The following is a 20,272-nucleotide window of genomic DNA, read 5'->3' on the forward strand; positions in this document are numbered from 1 at the left end:
GTGGCTAGAGAAACTTATGATCTGTGTTTTTTCAGTTTGTTCAGGGCTTGTTTGCCATCTCTGAGACTGACAAGTCTCATCTTTTTGGTGCTTTAGACCTCCCTGGTCTAGAAGGTCCACTATGCAGCTTTTGCTAGCATTTTAAAATCAGGCTTCAGAGCAGGTTGGCTAGCTTTCACTCAACTACCTTCTAAATATACAGAAACTTTCAGCAGTTCCAGAAAGTAAATCCCTGTCCTCCATCTAACAATGATGCCTTGTTCAAGGTTACCTGAATGCAGTCACCCTCAGTCTGGCCAGGTGATATCATCCCAAAGACCTAAGAAGTAGGGCAGACATTTCTCTGTCCTTGAGTGTTCCCATACCTATCTGTAGGCTATACCTATACCTAAAGCTACAAACCTTCATCTCACATCTTCAATGGGAGAGTAAGTAAAAATGTTGTTGGTTGCCAACCTCAAACACTTCAACCTCTTTTCCATAATTCTCTGAGCCAAAGAGAATATACTTTTCTCTCCTTTACCTATCTCAAGCCACCATCTTCTTTATACCAATCTCTGGCCTAAGTTGTGAACCGGGATATCTTGTCTTCACTATGGGATAAACTCTTATCATTTTGAACACTAGTCTTAGCCTTGATATGTTAAAACATAAGCAAATCTATATTTTATCTTTTGACAATGCCTTGATTTGAAGCCTCACAACTTGCTAAAAAAAATCCTATGCTGAATTTCAAAAGTAAAATAGTAACTCTTTTGTATTTCTTATGTAATAATCTAAGGCCTTAGCAGAAAGATGCCTTGGATTGAATAGATCTTATGCCCGGAAAGTCAAATTAATATTTCTCAAAACATTACCTCCTTTCCCACATAAATATTCTGGCTCACAAATCTGATCATGCTAATTTCCCACATAAAGCCTTTCAGTAATTTCCTGTTCTCTTTATTTTTATTTATTTATTTATTTATTTATTTATTTATTAAATATGAAATTTATTGTCAAATTGGTTTCCATACAACACCCAGTTGTATGCTCATCCCAACAGGTGCCCTCCTCAATGCCCATCACCCACTTTCCCCTCCCTCCCACCCCCCATAAGAGACTCCTATTCCCTTTAAATAAAATCCTTTTAGAGGCTTTCTTGAATAATCAGACTAGGTTAGGACACCTGTGTGTCCTTCACAAGTTCTCATGATTCCTTTTTTCATAACACTCATTATAATCTTCCTTTTTCAAAGTCTATCTTTCCTAATTGATTTGAACTCAAAAATTCCAACATCTAGCATATTGTCCATGGGCATAGCTAGTGTTTAATAAATATTTGTATGGATTATAATTTTAATTATAGATATGAATTCGATTTCTCATCTGTAAATCAATAAATTGGTAATCTAGCTCACACAGTTTCTTTTGAAATTTGTAAATGTGATACTACTCTGAAAGATGAACCCACTGTGGCTTAGCTGACAATATCAATTTCTATTCCTCCAGACGCAGGTTTTAGAACACAGGATATTCACCAATAAGTGCCATCTTGTCACATTTCTTGACAAGTAATAATTTATCCTCTCCTTAGGGACACCCCTATCTTGACATTTCTCAAACTGCAAGAAGGAGATCCATCTTCATTAATACCTAAGTTGTATTAATGTATACATTATAGGTATACATGTATACCTAAGTTGATAATGAGGACATTTCACTTTAAGATACCCAATTATCTTCCACAGATTTGTATCAACTTGCAGTTGTGCCAAGTTTTCTCACAGGCTTATTTTACCTTAAGCTGGTCCTTCTGTTTTATGAGGTTTCAATTAACTAGATTTAGTCATGTTATGGCTAGAAGGATGTGACTAGAAAGGGTAGCATATAGCAATCTGTATGTAAATTGTTACTTTATTGGATAACATTTATGTTTGAAATTGGAAAATCAATAAAAAGGAACTTTAATTTCCAACAAGCATACACACTAAAAAAAAGAAGAGAGAGGGGCAAGCACTGTTTTGATCCTAAGACAGCAACACAACTAAAAGCTGTTCCAAAGAAGCAAATGGCAACAGAGGTCAATAGGCTGTGACCTATACCCATTTTATTTTAAAAACTTTTTCACCTCCACGAAGTGCACTACAGAATCCTAAATGCCTTTAAAAAGAATGGGCAGACAAATTTAGGGTAACTTGAGGAAGCACATTTCCCATTGTGCTTCCATATCCATCAGGACAGGTACTGTTTTTTACCCCCTTCACTAGCGTCCAGAACAATGCCCAGCACAGAGTAAACATTTAATACCTAGTTGTTGAATGAATTAATGAATGAATGGAGCAAGCTAGACTGCGAAGGCTGAAAGATTAGTGGCTGTCAGTCCTGAAGCACACGTGCTGACTTTCCAGCCGGCTGGCTGACATCTCATTCCCTCACCTTTCTGGCAGTTTTGAATTCCTGTTTGCCCCTCCTTCAAGATGACCAAAATTCTGTCCATAAACCCTGCCAGTCCTCAGTTAATCCACACATCTCTCACACGGAAGCAGCTGTTCCTGAGGAATGCTCGGCTGAGCAGGTGGGGGCTGGGTGGGGAGTAGCCCAGGACTTTGAACGGAGAAGGCAGCCTTCTGGCTCCGCGAACCCGTATACAAAGGGTCTGGACGCATATTTTTTCAGTCCTTCAAAACAACCAGTCTGCTCCCTCTCACCTCCCCAGTGCCAGACGCCCCAGTGCCAACCTGGATACGACTGACACTGACGAGGGAAAAGCTAAATCAACCTCACCAGGAGAGAGGGCGAGTCCAGCATGACGCACCCCCAGCATCCCGCAGTTCCCGCGAGTTCACCTAGCTCAGGGGATTGCCGGGGCTGAGGAGCTAGGGCAGCAGGGGGCGCGTGCGCGTGGAAGGGCGGGGGAAGGGGGGGCGCAGGAAGGAGGAGCGCCGCGCGCCAGCAGGTGGGCGCGTCCTCTCACGCGCGTGCGCGCGCCGCGCCTTCACGTTCCCCGCGCGACGCGTCTCCTCCCCGCCGGGAGCGCGCTCCTCTCGCCCTCGCGCCGGGTCCCTCTCAGTCTCTTCGAGCCGCGCACTCTCCGGAGCTCCTGCCACGGCCGTCGCCTCGGCCGCGGCTCTCTAGCCCGGAAGCTCAGCCTCGCCTCTCCGGAGCCGCGTCCCAGGCCTCCTCCCCTCTTTCCGACACTCCCCTTCCCTTTCCCGCCCTTCTCTCCCACCCGGTCCGTCGAGAGAGCCTGGATACGAAGCAGGCGGGCTTGAGAAGGGAGTTGGGAAAATGGAGGTGCCGCGCCTGGATCATACCCTCAACAGCCCCACCAGCCCCTGTGAGGAGGTGATCAAAAACCTCAGCCTGGAGGCCATTCAGCTGTGCGACCGGGACGGTAAGAGCGACGGGGGCTGTGAGGAAAGGGGCCGAGCCCGCGCCTAGGCGCCGCGGCCGCCCCGGCTCTGCTGACCCTGCTCGCCCGGGCTTCACGGTCTTTTGTTGTTCCCCCGTACAAATAAATACAGGTGGGGCTCCCCTCCGCTCATCCGCCCTCTCCTCAGACAGTAGAAACAAAAGGACCCCAGGGCTCTTGCGTTAGCGCGGAAAGTCGCCGTAGTCTCCAGCCGCGGCGCCCCTCGCCGTCTTCGCCCGCCTGGCCCAGCGCCGAGGAGCTGCCCGGGCGAGGGCGCCGTTCCCGCCCGCCGTTCCTGCCCGGGACGAGGCGTTTCCGATCGTGCCGCAGTCCGGGTTTCCAGGGTCTACCGGAACCGTAGGGAAAATGCCCTCTGGATGTTTCTAGCACCCCTTCCTTCCCCTCTCCACCTGCACATGCTAGTTAGCATTTTCAGCCCAGAAACTTATCATTTCCTTTTTAAACCTCTCATCTTCAGACCCCCACCTCCCAAATTCAGGAGTCTTTTTATGCTCTCAAATAGGGATTGGGATGACGGTTTTTTCAGTGAAGGGGCGCGGGGAAAAAGTGCGTTTCAGCACCAAGGACAGCCACAAGCTTCGTGGTTTGGGGCTGTGATTCAGAAACTCAAAAATCTGTGAAGTGGCATAATATATCTGCTGTGGTACAGAATATGTGGCGAGTACTCACCATTGTGTCTTGATATTATGTAGCTTATTCTATTGTTAAAGTTGCAGTCTCCGAAGGAAGTGATTGAACACAGGTTTAAGCGTTAAAGAGATAAGCTAGTACTGTGTTCAATATGGGTAGCTTCTGTGTTATTTTGAGTAGTTGAAGAGTCCGTCTGTGGAACAAAACTTCATTTGTAAAAAAACTCATCTGATTAGTCATTGACCAAATAATTGTAAAATTGGACATCTGACAAAGGAAAAACAATTTACATGTTGTCAAGATGACCCTAAACACTTTTTGGCTATAAATGGAATCCGTTAACAATGTATGCAGACGATGATTTAAAAATATTTTTTTTTGGTCAAGATTATGTAGAGATACTCATGTGGTGACAACAAAGTCATAAAATTTATCAGTATGTAATCCAAATAGAGAGCAGAGGTCTTGTTTCAAAGTCATTTAAATGATAACTTGGTTTGGCATTGGTATACAGTCTAGTTTAGGTCAACTGAACACGGAATTTCTTTTTATTAATAAATATGGGACACAATAATTGCCCTTTGAAGCCAAAGCCACTTTGAAATAATTTCTGAAAAAGGTGTAGTATGGATAAATAAATACTCTTGCAAAAGCCGTTCATAATTTCTTTATTCTTAGGTCACCATCGTAATAGTTGCACATATTTATGGCATCTAAACAGAAGTAATCATTTTGGCATTCCACATATAAACTTGCATTATTAGACTATAGAGATTATTTTTAGTATGCCACATAAGAAATTGTATTGGTTTTAGTTTATGCTTTTGTGAAGTGACTTTTTCTGGTGTTAACCATTGTAAATGTTTTTCCTAGATTGGTTTGATAGAAAACCAAAATAGATTTCATTTTCATTTATTTCAATGATTTATCAAAAGCTTATTACTGTAGTTATTGGAAATAAGCAATTCATAATTGTCCCTCAAGAACACAGTAATCTTAATACTTAAAATTGGATTTGCCACATGTTTCAGAGATAATGGAGAAAATAAAGTTGTTTTTCTTTTTTATGAAGTTTACAAAGTTAGTAATGTAGAGTACAGAAACTAGTGCTACATTTACTGTGGTCTCTTCTATTTTATTTTGGTAATAGTTTTTTAGTTGTTTCAGTTCATATTTATGAATCCTGCAAAATGAACAAATTATGTAACATTTAATTGGGGAGTGCTAGCACTAAGCAGTATCTATGAAAATTACTTATTTACAGGCTTCTAATAATTCAACATAGATTAAATGAATAGGGTTTCATTTTTATTAAATATGTTATATCAACAAATACAAAGAGCTAACTCTTCTATTAAAAGATGTGTAAAAAACTGGGAATAGCTTATGTAGAGATGTTACTAAATGCCTAACTTTATTTTGTGACACTACATGTCAGTTCCAAAATATATAGTTTTTTATGGCAGAAAAATTAAAAAACGTTGCATTAAGTTTGTCAAACAGACCTTATTTGTCAAATTTTATATTGAGAAAATTTCAGCTAGGTACTATTTACTCCCTTTACTTCCTTTCACTTCCTCTCAGGTGTCATTATTTTCCTTTTGTAAATATATAACAGAAAGATTAGGATGTGGCAGAAGATCTGTTAAATGCTTAAGTATATAATAAGTGATAAATTTTCATAATTTTACAATCACAGATATACATTTGTCTTATTTGCTCTTTACTTTTTTCTATTCTATTCACAGATGGGAAAAAATGAGCATAACATTAATTTCTTGGAAGTGGAATGAAATAGAATAGGAGAAAATATAGTATTGTTAAATATATATTTCCTTTTACTCTCTCCACTTATAGATTTTTTAATTTTATAGTGTTTTGCATATTTGGCCAACTAAGAGTTATAACTGCTGGTGAACTGTATGTCTTTCTTCTGTTTCCTTGGCTCTTGTATGTTTTTTCTTTCACTTGCTATTTCTTATAAATTAATCTGTTTACATAATTTGCAATAATTTACAATGTTTTCTTTTTTTCCATAGTTTCTCCAATTATCTAACAGTTGGAAGAATATGGAATAGAATCCAAGCAGTCACATAATTGGGTTTTTAAATTAAGCAATAGGGAGGTTCTTCTACACACACATTATTTCATGTGTACTTTTATCCTAGGCATGTGTGCTAGTACATGGTCCCTGTCTAGATGTTATCTGTAGTTCAAAATGATGATTCTGAATAGACTTCTATTAGGAAACCTCTGAAGATGTGCTGTAGATCTAGTACTTTCTAGAATCTCTGTTGCAAGTAGGAGAGTGTTTCTGTTCCTCCATCTCTGCTGTGCTGAAGTATCCTCCAGTTGATATACATTAATTGTGGATTTTCCAAAGAAATTGAAGGGAAAAAAAAAACAAACATTTACTCAACGGGAAGCATCGATAATATGGGAACCCATTTCCAGTTTGTTTCTTCACATGGATACTTGAGACCTTAATTGACTTGTGATAAGACAGAACAGCCCCCAGCTTCATGCATAGAATTCTACATTACTTCTACTCTTCATTTTTTAAAAATTATGCATATATATGTGTGCGTACACGCACACACACACACACAAACACACACACATATATATAAACTTTCTTTCCTTGCTGAAAGGGAAAGATTTATTATATATATGTTGTTTTATGCATTCAAGCTTCCTGCACTCTTGTTATAATAGTAAGGAAGAAAACACAAAATTAATTTGTTCTATAGCACTTAAATCCACCCCCAAGCTTTCCTAGGTTTAACAAGTGTTATTTCCATGATTATTTTCTGACTGCCTAGATATGATTTATGGAGTTTATGATACTACTCAGCAAAGGAGTACATTTTAAGGAAATTGCACAGAGAGAACCTGACAGATTTCTATGTCTTTGTGTCTGACAATAGTTTTGTGAAGGAAAGGAAAAAAAAGGTTTTCTCTTTTTTACATATTTAAAAAGGTAAATTCCTTTTAATTTTTACTTATATCTATTTAAATTAAAAATAAGCTATGACTTATTTATGCAATTGACATGTGAATTAAACAAATTTTAACTTTGGAAACAAAATAACACAGAAATGCTTAATAGTTAATACAGTGCTGTATTAGATAATCTGTAATGACATTTTCTGAAGCAGACATCTAGGAAGAGTACTTATAACTGTTACCTTTAATAGTACAAGAACATAAGGTAGTCATTGTTCAGTCTCATTGACCTTCATATACCATAGTGACAATACCATTTTAGAATCAGATGGACCTCTGACAGAGTATTGGCTCTTGACAGATATATTACCTTAGGCAAATTACTTGTTTTTAGCTTTAAGCTCTCTCATGTAAAATGAGTATAATAATGTCAATCCTGTAGGATTGTTAAAATAATTAAATGAAATATTTCATATCATTTCTCAAAATTCTTGACACAAAATAGAGAATAATTATTATTGTAAATGGACTATTCTTCACATAACTTCTTGAGTTGAACTACTGTTATCTATCTATCTATCTATCTATCTATCTATTTATTTATTTAGGTCCAGTGTTTAGATCTTTGTTGTTTTTCATTTTATTAGTGTTTTATTTACTTAGTAAATCCTTCTTATGCCACTTCAACTTTAGGAGTAGACAGTGGAAACTGCAAACTCTGAATTTTAAAAGGATAGTTAATTTTAAAACCACAGTTACAGTACTCTCATTTGCTTATATTTTTCTATCCTATCAGTAATATCCTTGTCAGCCTTAATCCTAAAAGCTCTTTTAGCTTCTACTTCAAACCTGCTGTTTGCTGCATTTCACGTGCTTTGTGACCTTGATATCTGCTTTGAGTAGGTATTTGTATCAGAGCCCTTCTCTGTTCTTGATTTAACATTTTTTTCTTTATGATTATTTTTCTAAGGATGCATATGTACCAGCACATGAGATCTCTGGATTCATTTCTTTGACCCAGATATGACTATAGAGATGCTGTAAATTTTTAATTAGTGAACATGGAACATAACAAAAATAAAATAAAAACTAAAACAGAAAGCTTGAAAGTCATCAGATTGTTAAACCAATTCATATTCTTGGTAGGGGTTCTAATTCATTCCCAGAGAAAACAAGGAAGTTATGAGAGTAAAAAAAGTCACATCAAAGGATATGTGACCAGACTCCCTCCAGTGGTAGAATAACTGATATGTTATAAGTAGTAATACTGGCAACTTGCTTTGTTGCCTAGGTAAGGCAGTCAGAATTTCACTCTATAGAACGCTACCTAGACAACTTCTAAGTCACTTAGTTTTTCACTGCTGTTTCCCCCTCATTTAGGCCCAATCTTGATTTTTTCCTTAACTTATGTAAGTAGAGTTTATTGATTATTTGTATATATTATCTGGGGCTTCAGAAAAACAGCAGTTGCATCAATTACTACAGTAAGGATAATCCTTCAGGTTTCTGGTTTTTCTTCTCTGCCCTTAGTAAATGCATAATTTTAGTTTTTCCTTACAGCATTTTCCTCTTTTTTGGGTTTGTTTTCTATTTCTGTTAAATTTTTCTATAAGAATCTATTTACTGTTAAAATCTGTTTTTACTGGTTGAAAGCATTTGCCTCATTAACATTTTTAAACATAATTTTATTATTACACAGTAGATAAACTGTATTATTATTAAGCAAGCTGTATTTTATATACATACATTTGAGAAGTACAATCAGTATTTGTGGAAGATTTCTAATAGAAATGTATAGAAATATTGAAGAATTCTCAACAGGAAAAATAGGCAGCATCCTTATGGAAGGATAGTGAATGGCAAGGGTGTAAAAGAAATGCAAAAATAATTATAAGCTTTGTGATTGAATTTTCAAGCAAAATGAAAAGTGATAAGGAGTAATTTAAGGATTTTAAGTCTGGGAAATCAGAAGAATCATTGACAGGGAACAAAGGAGAAAGGAAATAATATTTAGACATCATGATGACAGTTTTTTAGACCTCAAATTTTAGATCTCCGTGGACATCCAAATATATCCTAATCCCTTTTTCAGGGGCACTTTCCTCTCACAGAAATCATATTCTCAGAGCAGTATTATATACTGCATGTTTCAACATGGATGCCCACAAGAGAACCCACCTACATTCTTTTTAGTCTCTTACTTTGCTTGATTCTCACTCTTCAAAGGGCCACCCATAATCCAATGATAGTATTTTGATACCTATTACTAGATAAAAATTAGCCACTTGATACTTTATAGAGGATTGTGAAATAGAGATTTTTGAGTCATCTAAAGGTAGTTTTGAAGTCATAGAAGACTCTTCAGAGATATTGAACATAAAAGGGAAAAGAACATTTATGTTAAGACATTTAGAATCTAACAGTAAGTGATTTCCTTGGAAACTTAAACATTTAGTAATTCCTCTTATGTTCTGAGGAAAACAGTTCTAGAAGGAGAAAGAGAATTGTTCATAGAACTATATATTCCACCAGGGGAGACTAGAATTTACGTGGACAAGGCAAGATTAGGATTTGACTTCAATTTTAGAGTGACCTCTAATCAGCTTTGTGTCTCACCCCTTAAAGGAAAGGAGTGATTACATGTTGGAGAAGGTCAGCTTTGAAACCTAAAGATGAAATAAATCTACATTCCAGGTTTGTTAAAAATGTAGTCAAGAGCTCTGCATTTTTGAAGTTCCTCCACATCTATGTGAGTTGAACAAAAAGCATCATACTCTGAATCATAGTTTTGTGTGTTTACAACTATTCGCACCAAGATTGTGGTTCATTTTAAAAGGGCTTCTTTGTGAAGAATTTTGCTTATATGCTGTTTATTTAGTGGTTGTAGCAAATATTATAAATAAATCCTTTTGTTTTCTGTAGCCTGTGAGAGTGTTGCTATCTGATAATAGTATAAAAGGCTTGTAGCTTCCCTAGACATGTGCCATTAAAGATAAAGCACAAACATTTTTTTTCAATATCTTTAATGTGATTTTCTTGAAAAACAGTGTCTTTTCTTTTCTAGCTTGAATGATGGTGAATCTGTCAGTATTTAAAATTTTAAAAGCTGATAATGCAACAAGAATGACAATTTTTTAATATTATTATATGATAGGTTCTTAATGATTGATTTTGAAATTATACCTATGATATAGAAGAGGCATCAGCAAGTTACAGTTCTTGGTCCAAATTGAACACCTGCTGCCAGGTTTTGTAAGTAAAATTTTATTGGAACATAGCCATGCCCATTTGTTTAGATGTTGTCTGTGGCTGCTTTCTTGCTAGAAAGGCGAGGTAGCTATGACAGTAGACCATATAGCTTACAAGCCTTAAAATACTTATTATCTGGTCCTTTAGAGGAAACGTTTGCCAACTCCTAATGTAGAGTATTGAGAAAATAAATTAATCTTTCTTGGTAGGAATGAAAATATTGAAAGAAGAATTTCTGAAAAAATTGTATAATCATTTTGATTTTATATGTTACTGGGGTCAGGCAGAGAGCAGTAGAAAGCTGGCTAGCTCTGTATGGAGTCAATCAAAATGGGTAGTGATCTATGCCATTGGGTCTGATAGGCAGTGAAAGAAGCAAGCCCTAATTTTAAGTTAAAATCTAGTCCTCGTATAAATAACTTTAGAAAGAAATACTAGTTATGCATTAATATTTCCAGGTACACTTAACAATTCTATCAATAGATAGGTTTTAGAGTGTCAAAGATAATGATGTGGACTTTGAGAAGTATGGATAGTTATGATGTGTACTACTACAACAGTTGTGTGTACATCATATTCTTCCTTGTAAACCAAATTCTCATTGAAAAATGTCAAGGTGTTACTCCTCTTTCTGTCTTTCATAGTCTAATGTAGTGCTTCTAAATCTGTATTTTGGTTTTTATTTTCAATACTCAATCTATCACTGAATGATACTTTATAAAAATATAATAAAAGTAATTATTAGAAAAGTAAAATTTAAAGTCCAAAAAAAAGATTCAACAGATATGAAAATCTCTGTCAAATTCCTATTAAAGTTTCCAAATATTTAATCCTAATTTTTTTTTTATCTCATCAGAGCCTGGTAAGTAGTTTACAGGCCGTACTTTGAGTATAATAGCTTGAGGACAGTGCCATTCTATTCTTGTTCGATTAATTTTTAGGCACTAAACTTAACCAGTTTGCTTCCTTTTGTTCTTTTATTTACATGTAATTTTTACTGTTTATTTGTACATGTACTCCAACTTTAGTATCTGTGTTAAGAACAGAAAAAAAAAAAAGGATCCAAAAATGAATATAACTTGGATCCTGCATTTAAAGGATTCACTGTCATTTAGGGAGACAATAAGTTTAAATAGATAAATATAATAACATGATGATACTATAATAGAGTGTAGAGGAGAAAGTAGGTAATTCTGTCTTGAGTGTCTCAGATGGCTTCACAGAGGAAGCAAAAAATTTTTTCTGGATATTAAAATAAAAATAAAAATTTTCCAGGAGAAGTGGAATAAGGGCATTTCTGATAGAGATAAGAGCATATATAAAGGTGTAAAATCATGTATGTTCTAGCAATATATAACATTCGGTATTGATGGAAAAAAGAAGTGTTTGTTATGAGAAAATAAGCTGAAAACTAGTTAAGGCTACCTAGATTATGCCATGGTTAGGAGTTTGAATTTATCTTGTCTGAAATCTTGTTAATAAATTTCAAAGCTTGTAATTTTTAGAGAACCTTTTTTTTAACATTTTGCAGAACTCCAACAAGTAAAAGTAGCTTTTAATTAGTATATATTTATCCTGTAAGTTCAAACTTAACAGCATTTTCCCAATAAAGTCAATAAGTGGATACAGTAAGAAATGAAAATTAGCAGTTATACATGGAAGTTGCCATTTTATATTGGCCTCAATATCCACTTATGTATTTTATTTTTATTGTATTATGCGTAGGAAATTCTACCTCATAGAAATAAGTAGTGACAAATGCTAATGTTTATAAACTCATTTTGCTTTCTCAGGATAGTCTTCAAGTAAATTGATCCAGACTAAATAGAAATAGTAAGTTGTTTTTTTTTTCAGAGTTGAATCAAAGAGTAAATAGTCCTTTTGGAGGGAGGTGATGGAATCTGTTCGTCAGTTCATTTTTTCATTGTTCAGTGAGAAAATAATGTATCTTACAATATTCTGAAATATTTTTGGTAACATTTTTTTTAAAAGCTTATACCTTTGTGCTGATCTCTTAAAATTTCAGAAGAGTTAAATTTATTTTACTTGCATGATTAACCTTAACTGTAAGGATCAGTTTCATTACTGACAATTCATCTGCATTTATAAGCTCGGTAACATTGTGACTATTATCAAATTGAGCTTCTTCAGCTTATTAAAGACCTCAATAATCAAATTAGTTTTCTCATTATATTTGAAAGATGTTTATCAAACTTTTTTTTCCTATATTTATTGAAGTATAGTTGATATATAATGTTACACTAGTTTCAGGTATACAGCATAGTGATTCCAAAACTGTGTACTTTATGCTATGCTCACCACAAGTGTAGGTACCATCTGTCACTATTCAACGCTATTATAATACCACTGACTATATCTATGCTCTTTGCTGTAGGTTTCATCCCCATGACTTATTCATTCCATAACTGGAAGCCTGTACCTCCCACTTCCCTTTACCCATTTTACACATCTCTATACCCTCCTCTCCTATGGCAACTATCAGTTCTCTGTATTTTGTTTCTGCTTTTTGTTTATTCATTTATTTTTTAATTCCGCATATAAGTGAAGTCATATTGTATTTGCCTTTCTTTGATTTATTTCACTGAGCATTAATTATATCCATGTTGTAGCAAATGGCAAGATCTCATTCTTTTTTATGGCTGAGTAATACTCCATTGTATAGGCTTCCATATCTTGGCTATTGTAAATAATGGTAAAATAAACATAGGTGTGCATTTGTATATCTTTGTTAGTGCTTTTGATTTCCTTGGGTAAATAGCTAATAGTGGAATTTCTAGATTGTGTGGTGTTTCTATTTTTAATTTTTATTAAAGTGTTTTTAAATTAATAAAGTATTGTTTCTTTTTTATTTTTAAAATTCATTTTTGTTTTATTTTGTTTTTTTAGATATAATGTATTGTCAAGTTAGCTAACATATGGAGTATACAGTGTGCTCTTGGCTTTGGGAGTAGATTCCCATGATTCATCACTTAACATACAACACCCAGTGCTCATCCCAACAAGTGCCCTCTTCCATGCCCCATCACCTATGCCTCCCCCATTCGTCAGTTTGTTCTCTTATTTAAGTGTCTCTTATGGTTTGGGGCGCCTTGGTGGCTCAGTCAGTTAAGCATCTGACTTTTAATATTGGCTTAGGTCATGATCTCACAGTTTTGTGACTTCAAGCCCCACCTCGGGCTCTGTACTGACGTCGTGGAGCCTGCCTAGGATTCTCTCTCCTCACTCTCTGCCCCTCCCCCACTTATGCTCTCTGTGTCTCTCTCTCTCTCAATATAAATAAATAAACATTAAAAAAAAATTTTTAAAGTCTTATGGTTTGACTCCCTCTCAGTTTGTAACTAATTTTTTTTCCTTCCCTTCCCCCATGGTCTTCTGTTAAGTTTCTCAAATTCCACATATGAGTGAGAACATATGATATTTGTCTTTCTTTGACTGACTTACTTTACTTAGCATAATACCCTTCAGCTCCATCCATGTTGTTTTAAATGGCAAGATTTCATTTTTCTCATTGCCAAGTAGTATTCCATTGTGTGTGTGTGTGTGTATGTGTGCGTAATATACACATTCAAAGCAATCACAATCAAAATAGCACCAGCATTCTCCTCAGAGTATTTCTTGTTTCTTTTGAAACATATCTTTTTTCAGGATAGTCACCTAAGTTTGGTATGAAAGATAAATTTTGAAATTTTTTATTCATAGCATTATAATTAGCTCAGAAAGAAACTCCTTCAATTTAAACCATGGTCTGTATGAGATTACTTAAAACTATTTTGAAATATCTTAATATCCAGTTCTTATTAATAAACAATTACTACTTCATAAAGTTGGCAATAGCTTTTACGGGAGCTACCATCCTGAGATTTAAAAAATTTTATCTCTACTCCTTAATAGAGGTGTCTCAATATTTCTGACAATTTAGTTGATGATGTGTTAAAAACCTGATTTAGACATTAACATTTTCTTCCTCATTGTGTGTTGTTTTAGCATTCTTAAATTTATCTGTTTGAGAAACTTCTACAAAAGTAAGTGGAAAGATTTGCCACATTCATATTCTCATTCAGTTAAATTGGAAGGATTTATCTCTGCATTTTCAGACATGTACCAATGTTTTATTCCAGTTTTTTGATAACAGTTTACTAATTTAACATATTTGTTACAATGTCAAAAATGCAAGATTTAATACGCCTAAGTAAAAATCTGTTGGCTGTGATTAAACTGGAAGTGAGAGATATAAAAAAGGAGCTGTTGGTGATGACTAAATTTGCTAAATTGGGAGATTTGATGTATTTTGATACCAGTAAATAAAGTAGTTTGTTAGTTGGAAGAAATGTGAAGTAGTAGCCTTAATAACAAGCTATTAAATAAAGCTTTTTCTGGACAACTTAGGTTGCCTGTGTAATACCTAGATGGAGATGACCAGAAGGCTGTTAGAAATGTCCATCTGTGTCTCATAGGCAGGGAGTTTGAGGACAAAGATGAAAGTTTGGTAGTCCTTTTCAAGATGGTTTTCTGTTCCTCTTATTTGTCCTTTATTAGGTTTTCTTTTCTTCACCCTGTAGTCAATCTTTGGGTCCATGTCAAATTGTTCAACTGCTCAGTAGAATAAGTAAATTTGAATGCTGGTGTCTTTTATGTGGGGTCTAAAAGGAGCATTTGAAAATTAATTACTTTTGATATAATTGAATTTGGCTTGGGTGTGGTTATTTCAGGCAGTTGACATGGAAGAAACACAATTGGCCTAAACTCTGTACTTGATAAATTTCCCCTTATTTTGACTGGAAAGGGAATAAGTGTATGATTTTCTGTGTTTACTGTGGAAATGTACTGGATTAATTTTTCCCTCTTTGGCAACATAGGCTATAGTGCATAAAATAAATTAACTGTTGGGAATTCAAATTAGCAGAAAAATAATGACACTGGAGCCCAAAGATAAACTAAAATTTTCACCAAAGGTATTTCTAAGGCTTTCATACTGAATGTATATTTCTAAGATTTTCTTTTGACTTTGAATCCACTAATTTTAATGTTCTCTAGGGTTTTTATTGAATGGCTAGCCTAAATAGAACATGGTCTTTCTTACACTTAATTTTTTTTGGCTGATTCTTTGTGTTTAAACTTAGATAAGCCTGACATTTTAATAAATATAATTTTTGTATAACTTTTTCAAACTGTGATAGGCTGAGGGTTGAGAATATTTATATATTGTTCTTTTCTGTTACAATTCACTGTATCCAATATTAATTTCCATGAAGCTAGATATACCTTTTTTGGTTGTTTTTTTAGTGATTAAAAAAAAAAGAAAACATAATCACTAAAGAATGATGGCTCTGGGATTTGCTGTTTATGCTACTTGTTTTGCTAAAAGCTTTCCTCATTTAAATTCTAGTTACACAGTTTACAGTGATAAAATTCAAGGTCGAAATAGTGATAAATATTCCAAAAACAATCTAACCACCTCTACCAGAATTTTTATTCTGCACCATGTATTTTAAAAGTGTATCTTCATCTGTATGAATATTTCTGAGAGCTTCACAAATATTTCAAAAGCTTTGTATGGTCAACAATGAACTTTTTCTTCACTGTACTTCTAATAATTAGAATATTTTTTCCAGCTTTTTGCCTGTATTATTAATACTTTACAACTTTAGCTATCTGACATACAAAATCCTCTTGGTTTCATTATAATGTATTAATATTTTAATGAAAATCTTAAATATATTTCCCTGGATACATGCATGATGCTATTTAGCACAAATAATGTATGTGTGTGTGTTTTATTTACTTATTTTCATTGCACTTTAAAACACAGAAATGCTATCCTTTAAGCCTGACATGAAATCTAAACTCACAAAACACATTAATCAAAGAATAATTATTTTCTCTACAATAGGGTTTCTCTGTCGTTTCTCTAGTTTCTTATAATTGTTTCCTTCAGAAGAATTTGACAGAAAGGCAAAATGGCACTGAAATGTAATATAAACTAAATTGTCTTGAATCATGGTTTCTTAAATTATCTATGAAAATTTTATCTATGAAAGTATATATTAGACACTGGAAATTCAGATATTTTTAGCTTCATCTATTTGTAGGTAATTTCAAAGGTAGCTAAATTGTAATTGTGCTGACAAATTTCAAAAGCACTCAGAATGCTGTACTTGTATCATTTACCTAGGAGTTTGCAAAGCTTGTCCAGCTTTTCTGTAGTCAACATTTCTGTATTTCTTTTCTTTGAGCACACAAATCTCTTATGAAATGTTAAAAGCACTGTTTTTAATTTTTTTAATTTTAATTTAAAAAAATTTTTTTTAATGTTTATTTATTTTTGCCAGAGAGACAGAGCATGAGCAGGGGAGGGGCAGAGAGAGAGGGAGACACAGAATCTGAAACAGGCTCCAGGCTCCTGAGCTGTCAGCACAGAGCCCGACGCGGGGCTCGAACTCACACTCACAGACTGCGAGATCATGACCTGAGCCGAAGTCAGACGCTCAACCGACTGAGCCACCCAGGCGCCCCAAAAGCACTGTTTTTAAGTAAAACGTGACTCTTAAGAAAGCTAGGTGTGATAGTGTAAGAAAAGAGAAAGGAAAAAAAAATTTTACCCAGAATTGTTTTTGTCAGATTACAATGTAGTTTTGTAAAATGTTTGCACTAGGTGATGTTATTATACTAACAGTATAAGGTATCATAATTTATTTTGGTGCCAGAATTCATTTTAATTGCTTTTAAAATTTTTATTGTCTTGTATTATCACTGAGGGTCTGCACATGGCTGATTTTCATTTTTCTGTTGTACTGTACTACTTTTTTGGGGGGAAATTATGCACTTTACTTTTATAATGTAAGAACTTTCAAAAGTTTTATGTAAATACCATGGGTATATTGTGTATGAACCCCAGAGTAATAGAACTTATATTAATGTTTATTTTTATCTCAGCTAATATAAGAAAAAAATGCTTAATCTTATATATATAGACAGATTAATTTCAGGTATATCAAACTATCATGTATACTGAATGTGCTGGAGATACCTTTATATAATTGGTATATGGAATTGAGAAATGAAAAATATTAGTATTGGGTGCCTGGGTGACTCAGTCAGTTAAGTGTCTGACTCTTAATTTTGGCTCAGGTCATGATCTCACTGTTTGTGGGTTCAAACTCTGCCTTGGGCTCTGTGCTATGTTGGCATTGAGCCTGCTTGGAATTCTCTCCCCCTCTCTCTCTGCCCCTATCCCACTCCTGCTCTCTCTCTCTCTCTCTCTTTCTCAAAATAAATGAATTAACTTAAAAAAATGAGTTGGGATGAGCACTGGGTATTGTATAGAAACCAATTTGACAATAAATTTCATATTAAAAAATAGTAATTAAAAGAAATGAAAAATATTAGTGTTTCATAAGACACGTATTGGTGTACTTTTTCCATTCTGATATACGTATTCTATTGTGATATCTTTTCCTATGTGACACCCTTAAAACAAGATATCTAGATCAAATTCAGAGCTGGTTGTTTGAACTGCTATATCACAAAATATTAAGCCAAGATTATCAAAAATAAAATCACATATTCATATATATCTTTTACTAATAAGTAAAAATAAATTATTTTAAAATATATATTTTATGTTTTTATTTTTCCAGTATATAATGCTCATAACATATCAGTAAGGTTGTATGTATATATAATTTCTAAAGAGTTGACTGCAATTATATTATATACATTCTCAACATTTTTTTATATAGGGGCACAAGATCAAAAAACTTTTAACAACAAATTTTTATTCTATTTTTACACATCTTGCTTTGTACAACAAGCCATATCTGTAATAAATGAATCCACCCAACATTCAGGGGTGGATATTATTATATCACATAATTATATACTCTTTATTTAATGTTTATTCATTTTTGAGTGACAGAGATAGAGCATGAATGGGGGCGGGGCAGAGAATGAGGGAGACACAGAATTCAAAGCAGGCTCCAGGCTCTGAGCTGTCAGCACAGAGCCCAACGTGGGGCTCAAACTGTGGACCAAGAGAACATGACCTGAGTTGAAATCAGACACTTAACTGACTGAGCCACCCAGGCATCCCTATATACTCTTTCTTTAGCATCAAAAACATTTCTGAAACATATTTTTTATTAAGATATAATTGGCATAACACTATATTAGTTTCAGTTATTCAAGGTAATGATTTGATATTTGTATATATTGCAAAATGATGGCCACAGTAAGTCCAGTTAACATTCATCACCTACATAGTTATACATGTTTTTCTCCTGATGAGAAACTTCAAGATCCACACTCATGCTACTTTCACATATGCAGTATAGTAGTATTAAGTATGGTCACCATGATGAACATTCTATTCCATGACTTACTCATTTTGTAACTGGAAATGTATACTTTTTCACCCCCTTCACCCATTTTTCCACCCCACTGCCTCAGGAAACCACCAGCTCATTTTTTTTTTTTTTGATTATACATATGTCATTTGTCTTTCTGTGTCTGACTTATTTCACTTAGTGTAATGCCCTTAAGGTCCATCCATGTTCTCACCAATGGCAAGATTTCATTATTTTTTTTTGTCTGAGTAATTATTCATATATATATATATATATATATATATATATATATATATCACATATCACATTTTGTTTATTTATTGGGTTGTTTCCATGTCTTAGCTGTCATAAATAATGCTGAAATGAACATGGAGGTGCAATATCCTTTTGAATTAACCTTTTTGTTTCTTCAGATAAACTACCAGAAGTGAAACTGCTGGATCATATGGTACTTCTATTTCTAATTATCGGGGGAACCTCCATATTGTTTTCCATAGTGATAGCACCAATTTACATTGCCACCAACAGTGCCATCCAGGTGCCCCTCTGCTCAGTTTTAATCAGATTATTTTTTTTCTAGTAAGTTGTGTGGGTTCTTTATATATTTTGAATATTAACCCCTTATCAGATATATGATTTGCAGACCTTTCCTTTCATTCAGTAGGTTTTGTTTTTTCATATCGTTGATGATGATTTTCTTTGCTGTTCAGAAGCTTTTTAGTTTGATGTAGTCCCATTTGTTTATTTTTGCTTTTGTTACTTTTGCTTTTAGTGTCAAATCTGAAAGATCATCGCCAAGACCAGTATCAGGAAGCTTACCATGTTTTATTTAGAGTTTTATGGTTTCAGATCTTCCATTCAAGTATTTAATCCATTTTGAGTTACTTTTTGTGTGACATAGGATAGTGAAACTGTCATTTTCCTGTTGTATGTTCTTGAAACCTTTTTCACAAATTAATTGAACATATATGTGCAGTTTTATTTCTGACCTCTCTATTCTGTTCTATTGATCTTTGTGTCAGTATTAGTGCCAATACCATACTGTTTTGATGATTATAGCTTTGAAATGTAGTTTGAAATCAGGAGTGTGGTGTCTCTAGCTATGTTCTTTATCACGATTACTTTGGTTATTTGGGATCTTTTTGGTTCCATACAAATTTGAGGATCATTTCTGCTATTTCTTTAAAAATGCCATTGGAATTTTGATAAGGATTGCATTGAACCTACAGATTACTGTGGGGAATATGAACATTTTAACAATTTTAATTAAGCCTTTCAATCTATGAACATAGAAAATCTTTCCATTTATTTGTGTCTTCAATTTCTTTCATCAATGTTTTATAAAATTCAGCATAAGATATTTCACCTTAATTAAGTTCATTTTAGGTATTTTATTCTTCTTTGATACAATTGTAGCTTAATTGTTTTCTTATTTCCTCTTTCTGCTATCTTGTTATTAGTGTATAGAAATGTAATGTATACTGATTTTGCATCCTGCAAGTTTACTGAATTTAGTTCTAACTTTTTTTTAATAGAGTCTAGCATTTTCTATGTCACTCCATCTGAAAATAGTGATAGTTTCACTTCCTCCTTTCCAATTTAGGTGACTTTTATTTATTTTTCTTGACTAATTGCTCTTGATAGGCTGTCCAATGTTATTTTGAGTAAG

The 20,272-nt window shown here is 34.5% G+C and overlaps 1 protein-coding gene across 4 annotated transcripts in view; it reads left to right on the forward strand.

The window, feature by feature from the left end:
* The first annotated feature begins 3,028 nt into the window (after positions 1 to 3,028).
* Positions 3,029 to 20,272, forward strand: part of PHYHIPL (phytanoyl-CoA 2-hydroxylase interacting protein like) — an 88,336-nt gene continuing 71,092 nt past the window's right edge. Inside the window, exons 1-2 of one of the 4 annotated variants that reach the window (XM_058696380.1) lie at positions 9,526 to 9,685; positions 10,146 to 10,243. Coding sequence is in view for 1 of the 4 variants with exons in the window: in XM_058696378.1 (XP_058552361.1) it covers positions 3,271 to 3,376 (106 nt within the window). In the remaining 3 variants the exon portion in view is untranslated. Of the gene's footprint in view, positions 3,377 to 3,481; positions 3,507 to 9,525; positions 9,686 to 10,145; positions 10,244 to 20,272 lie in introns of those variants that run through there. The other 3 variants (XM_058696378.1, XM_058696381.1, XM_058696379.1) reach the window with 3 other exon arrangements.

Source organism: Neofelis nebulosa, chromosome 13 (assembly GCF_028018385.1).
Source record: "Neofelis nebulosa isolate mNeoNeb1 chromosome 13, mNeoNeb1.pri, whole genome shotgun sequence".
Taxonomy (NCBI): domain Eukaryota; kingdom Metazoa; phylum Chordata; class Mammalia; order Carnivora; family Felidae; genus Neofelis; species Neofelis nebulosa.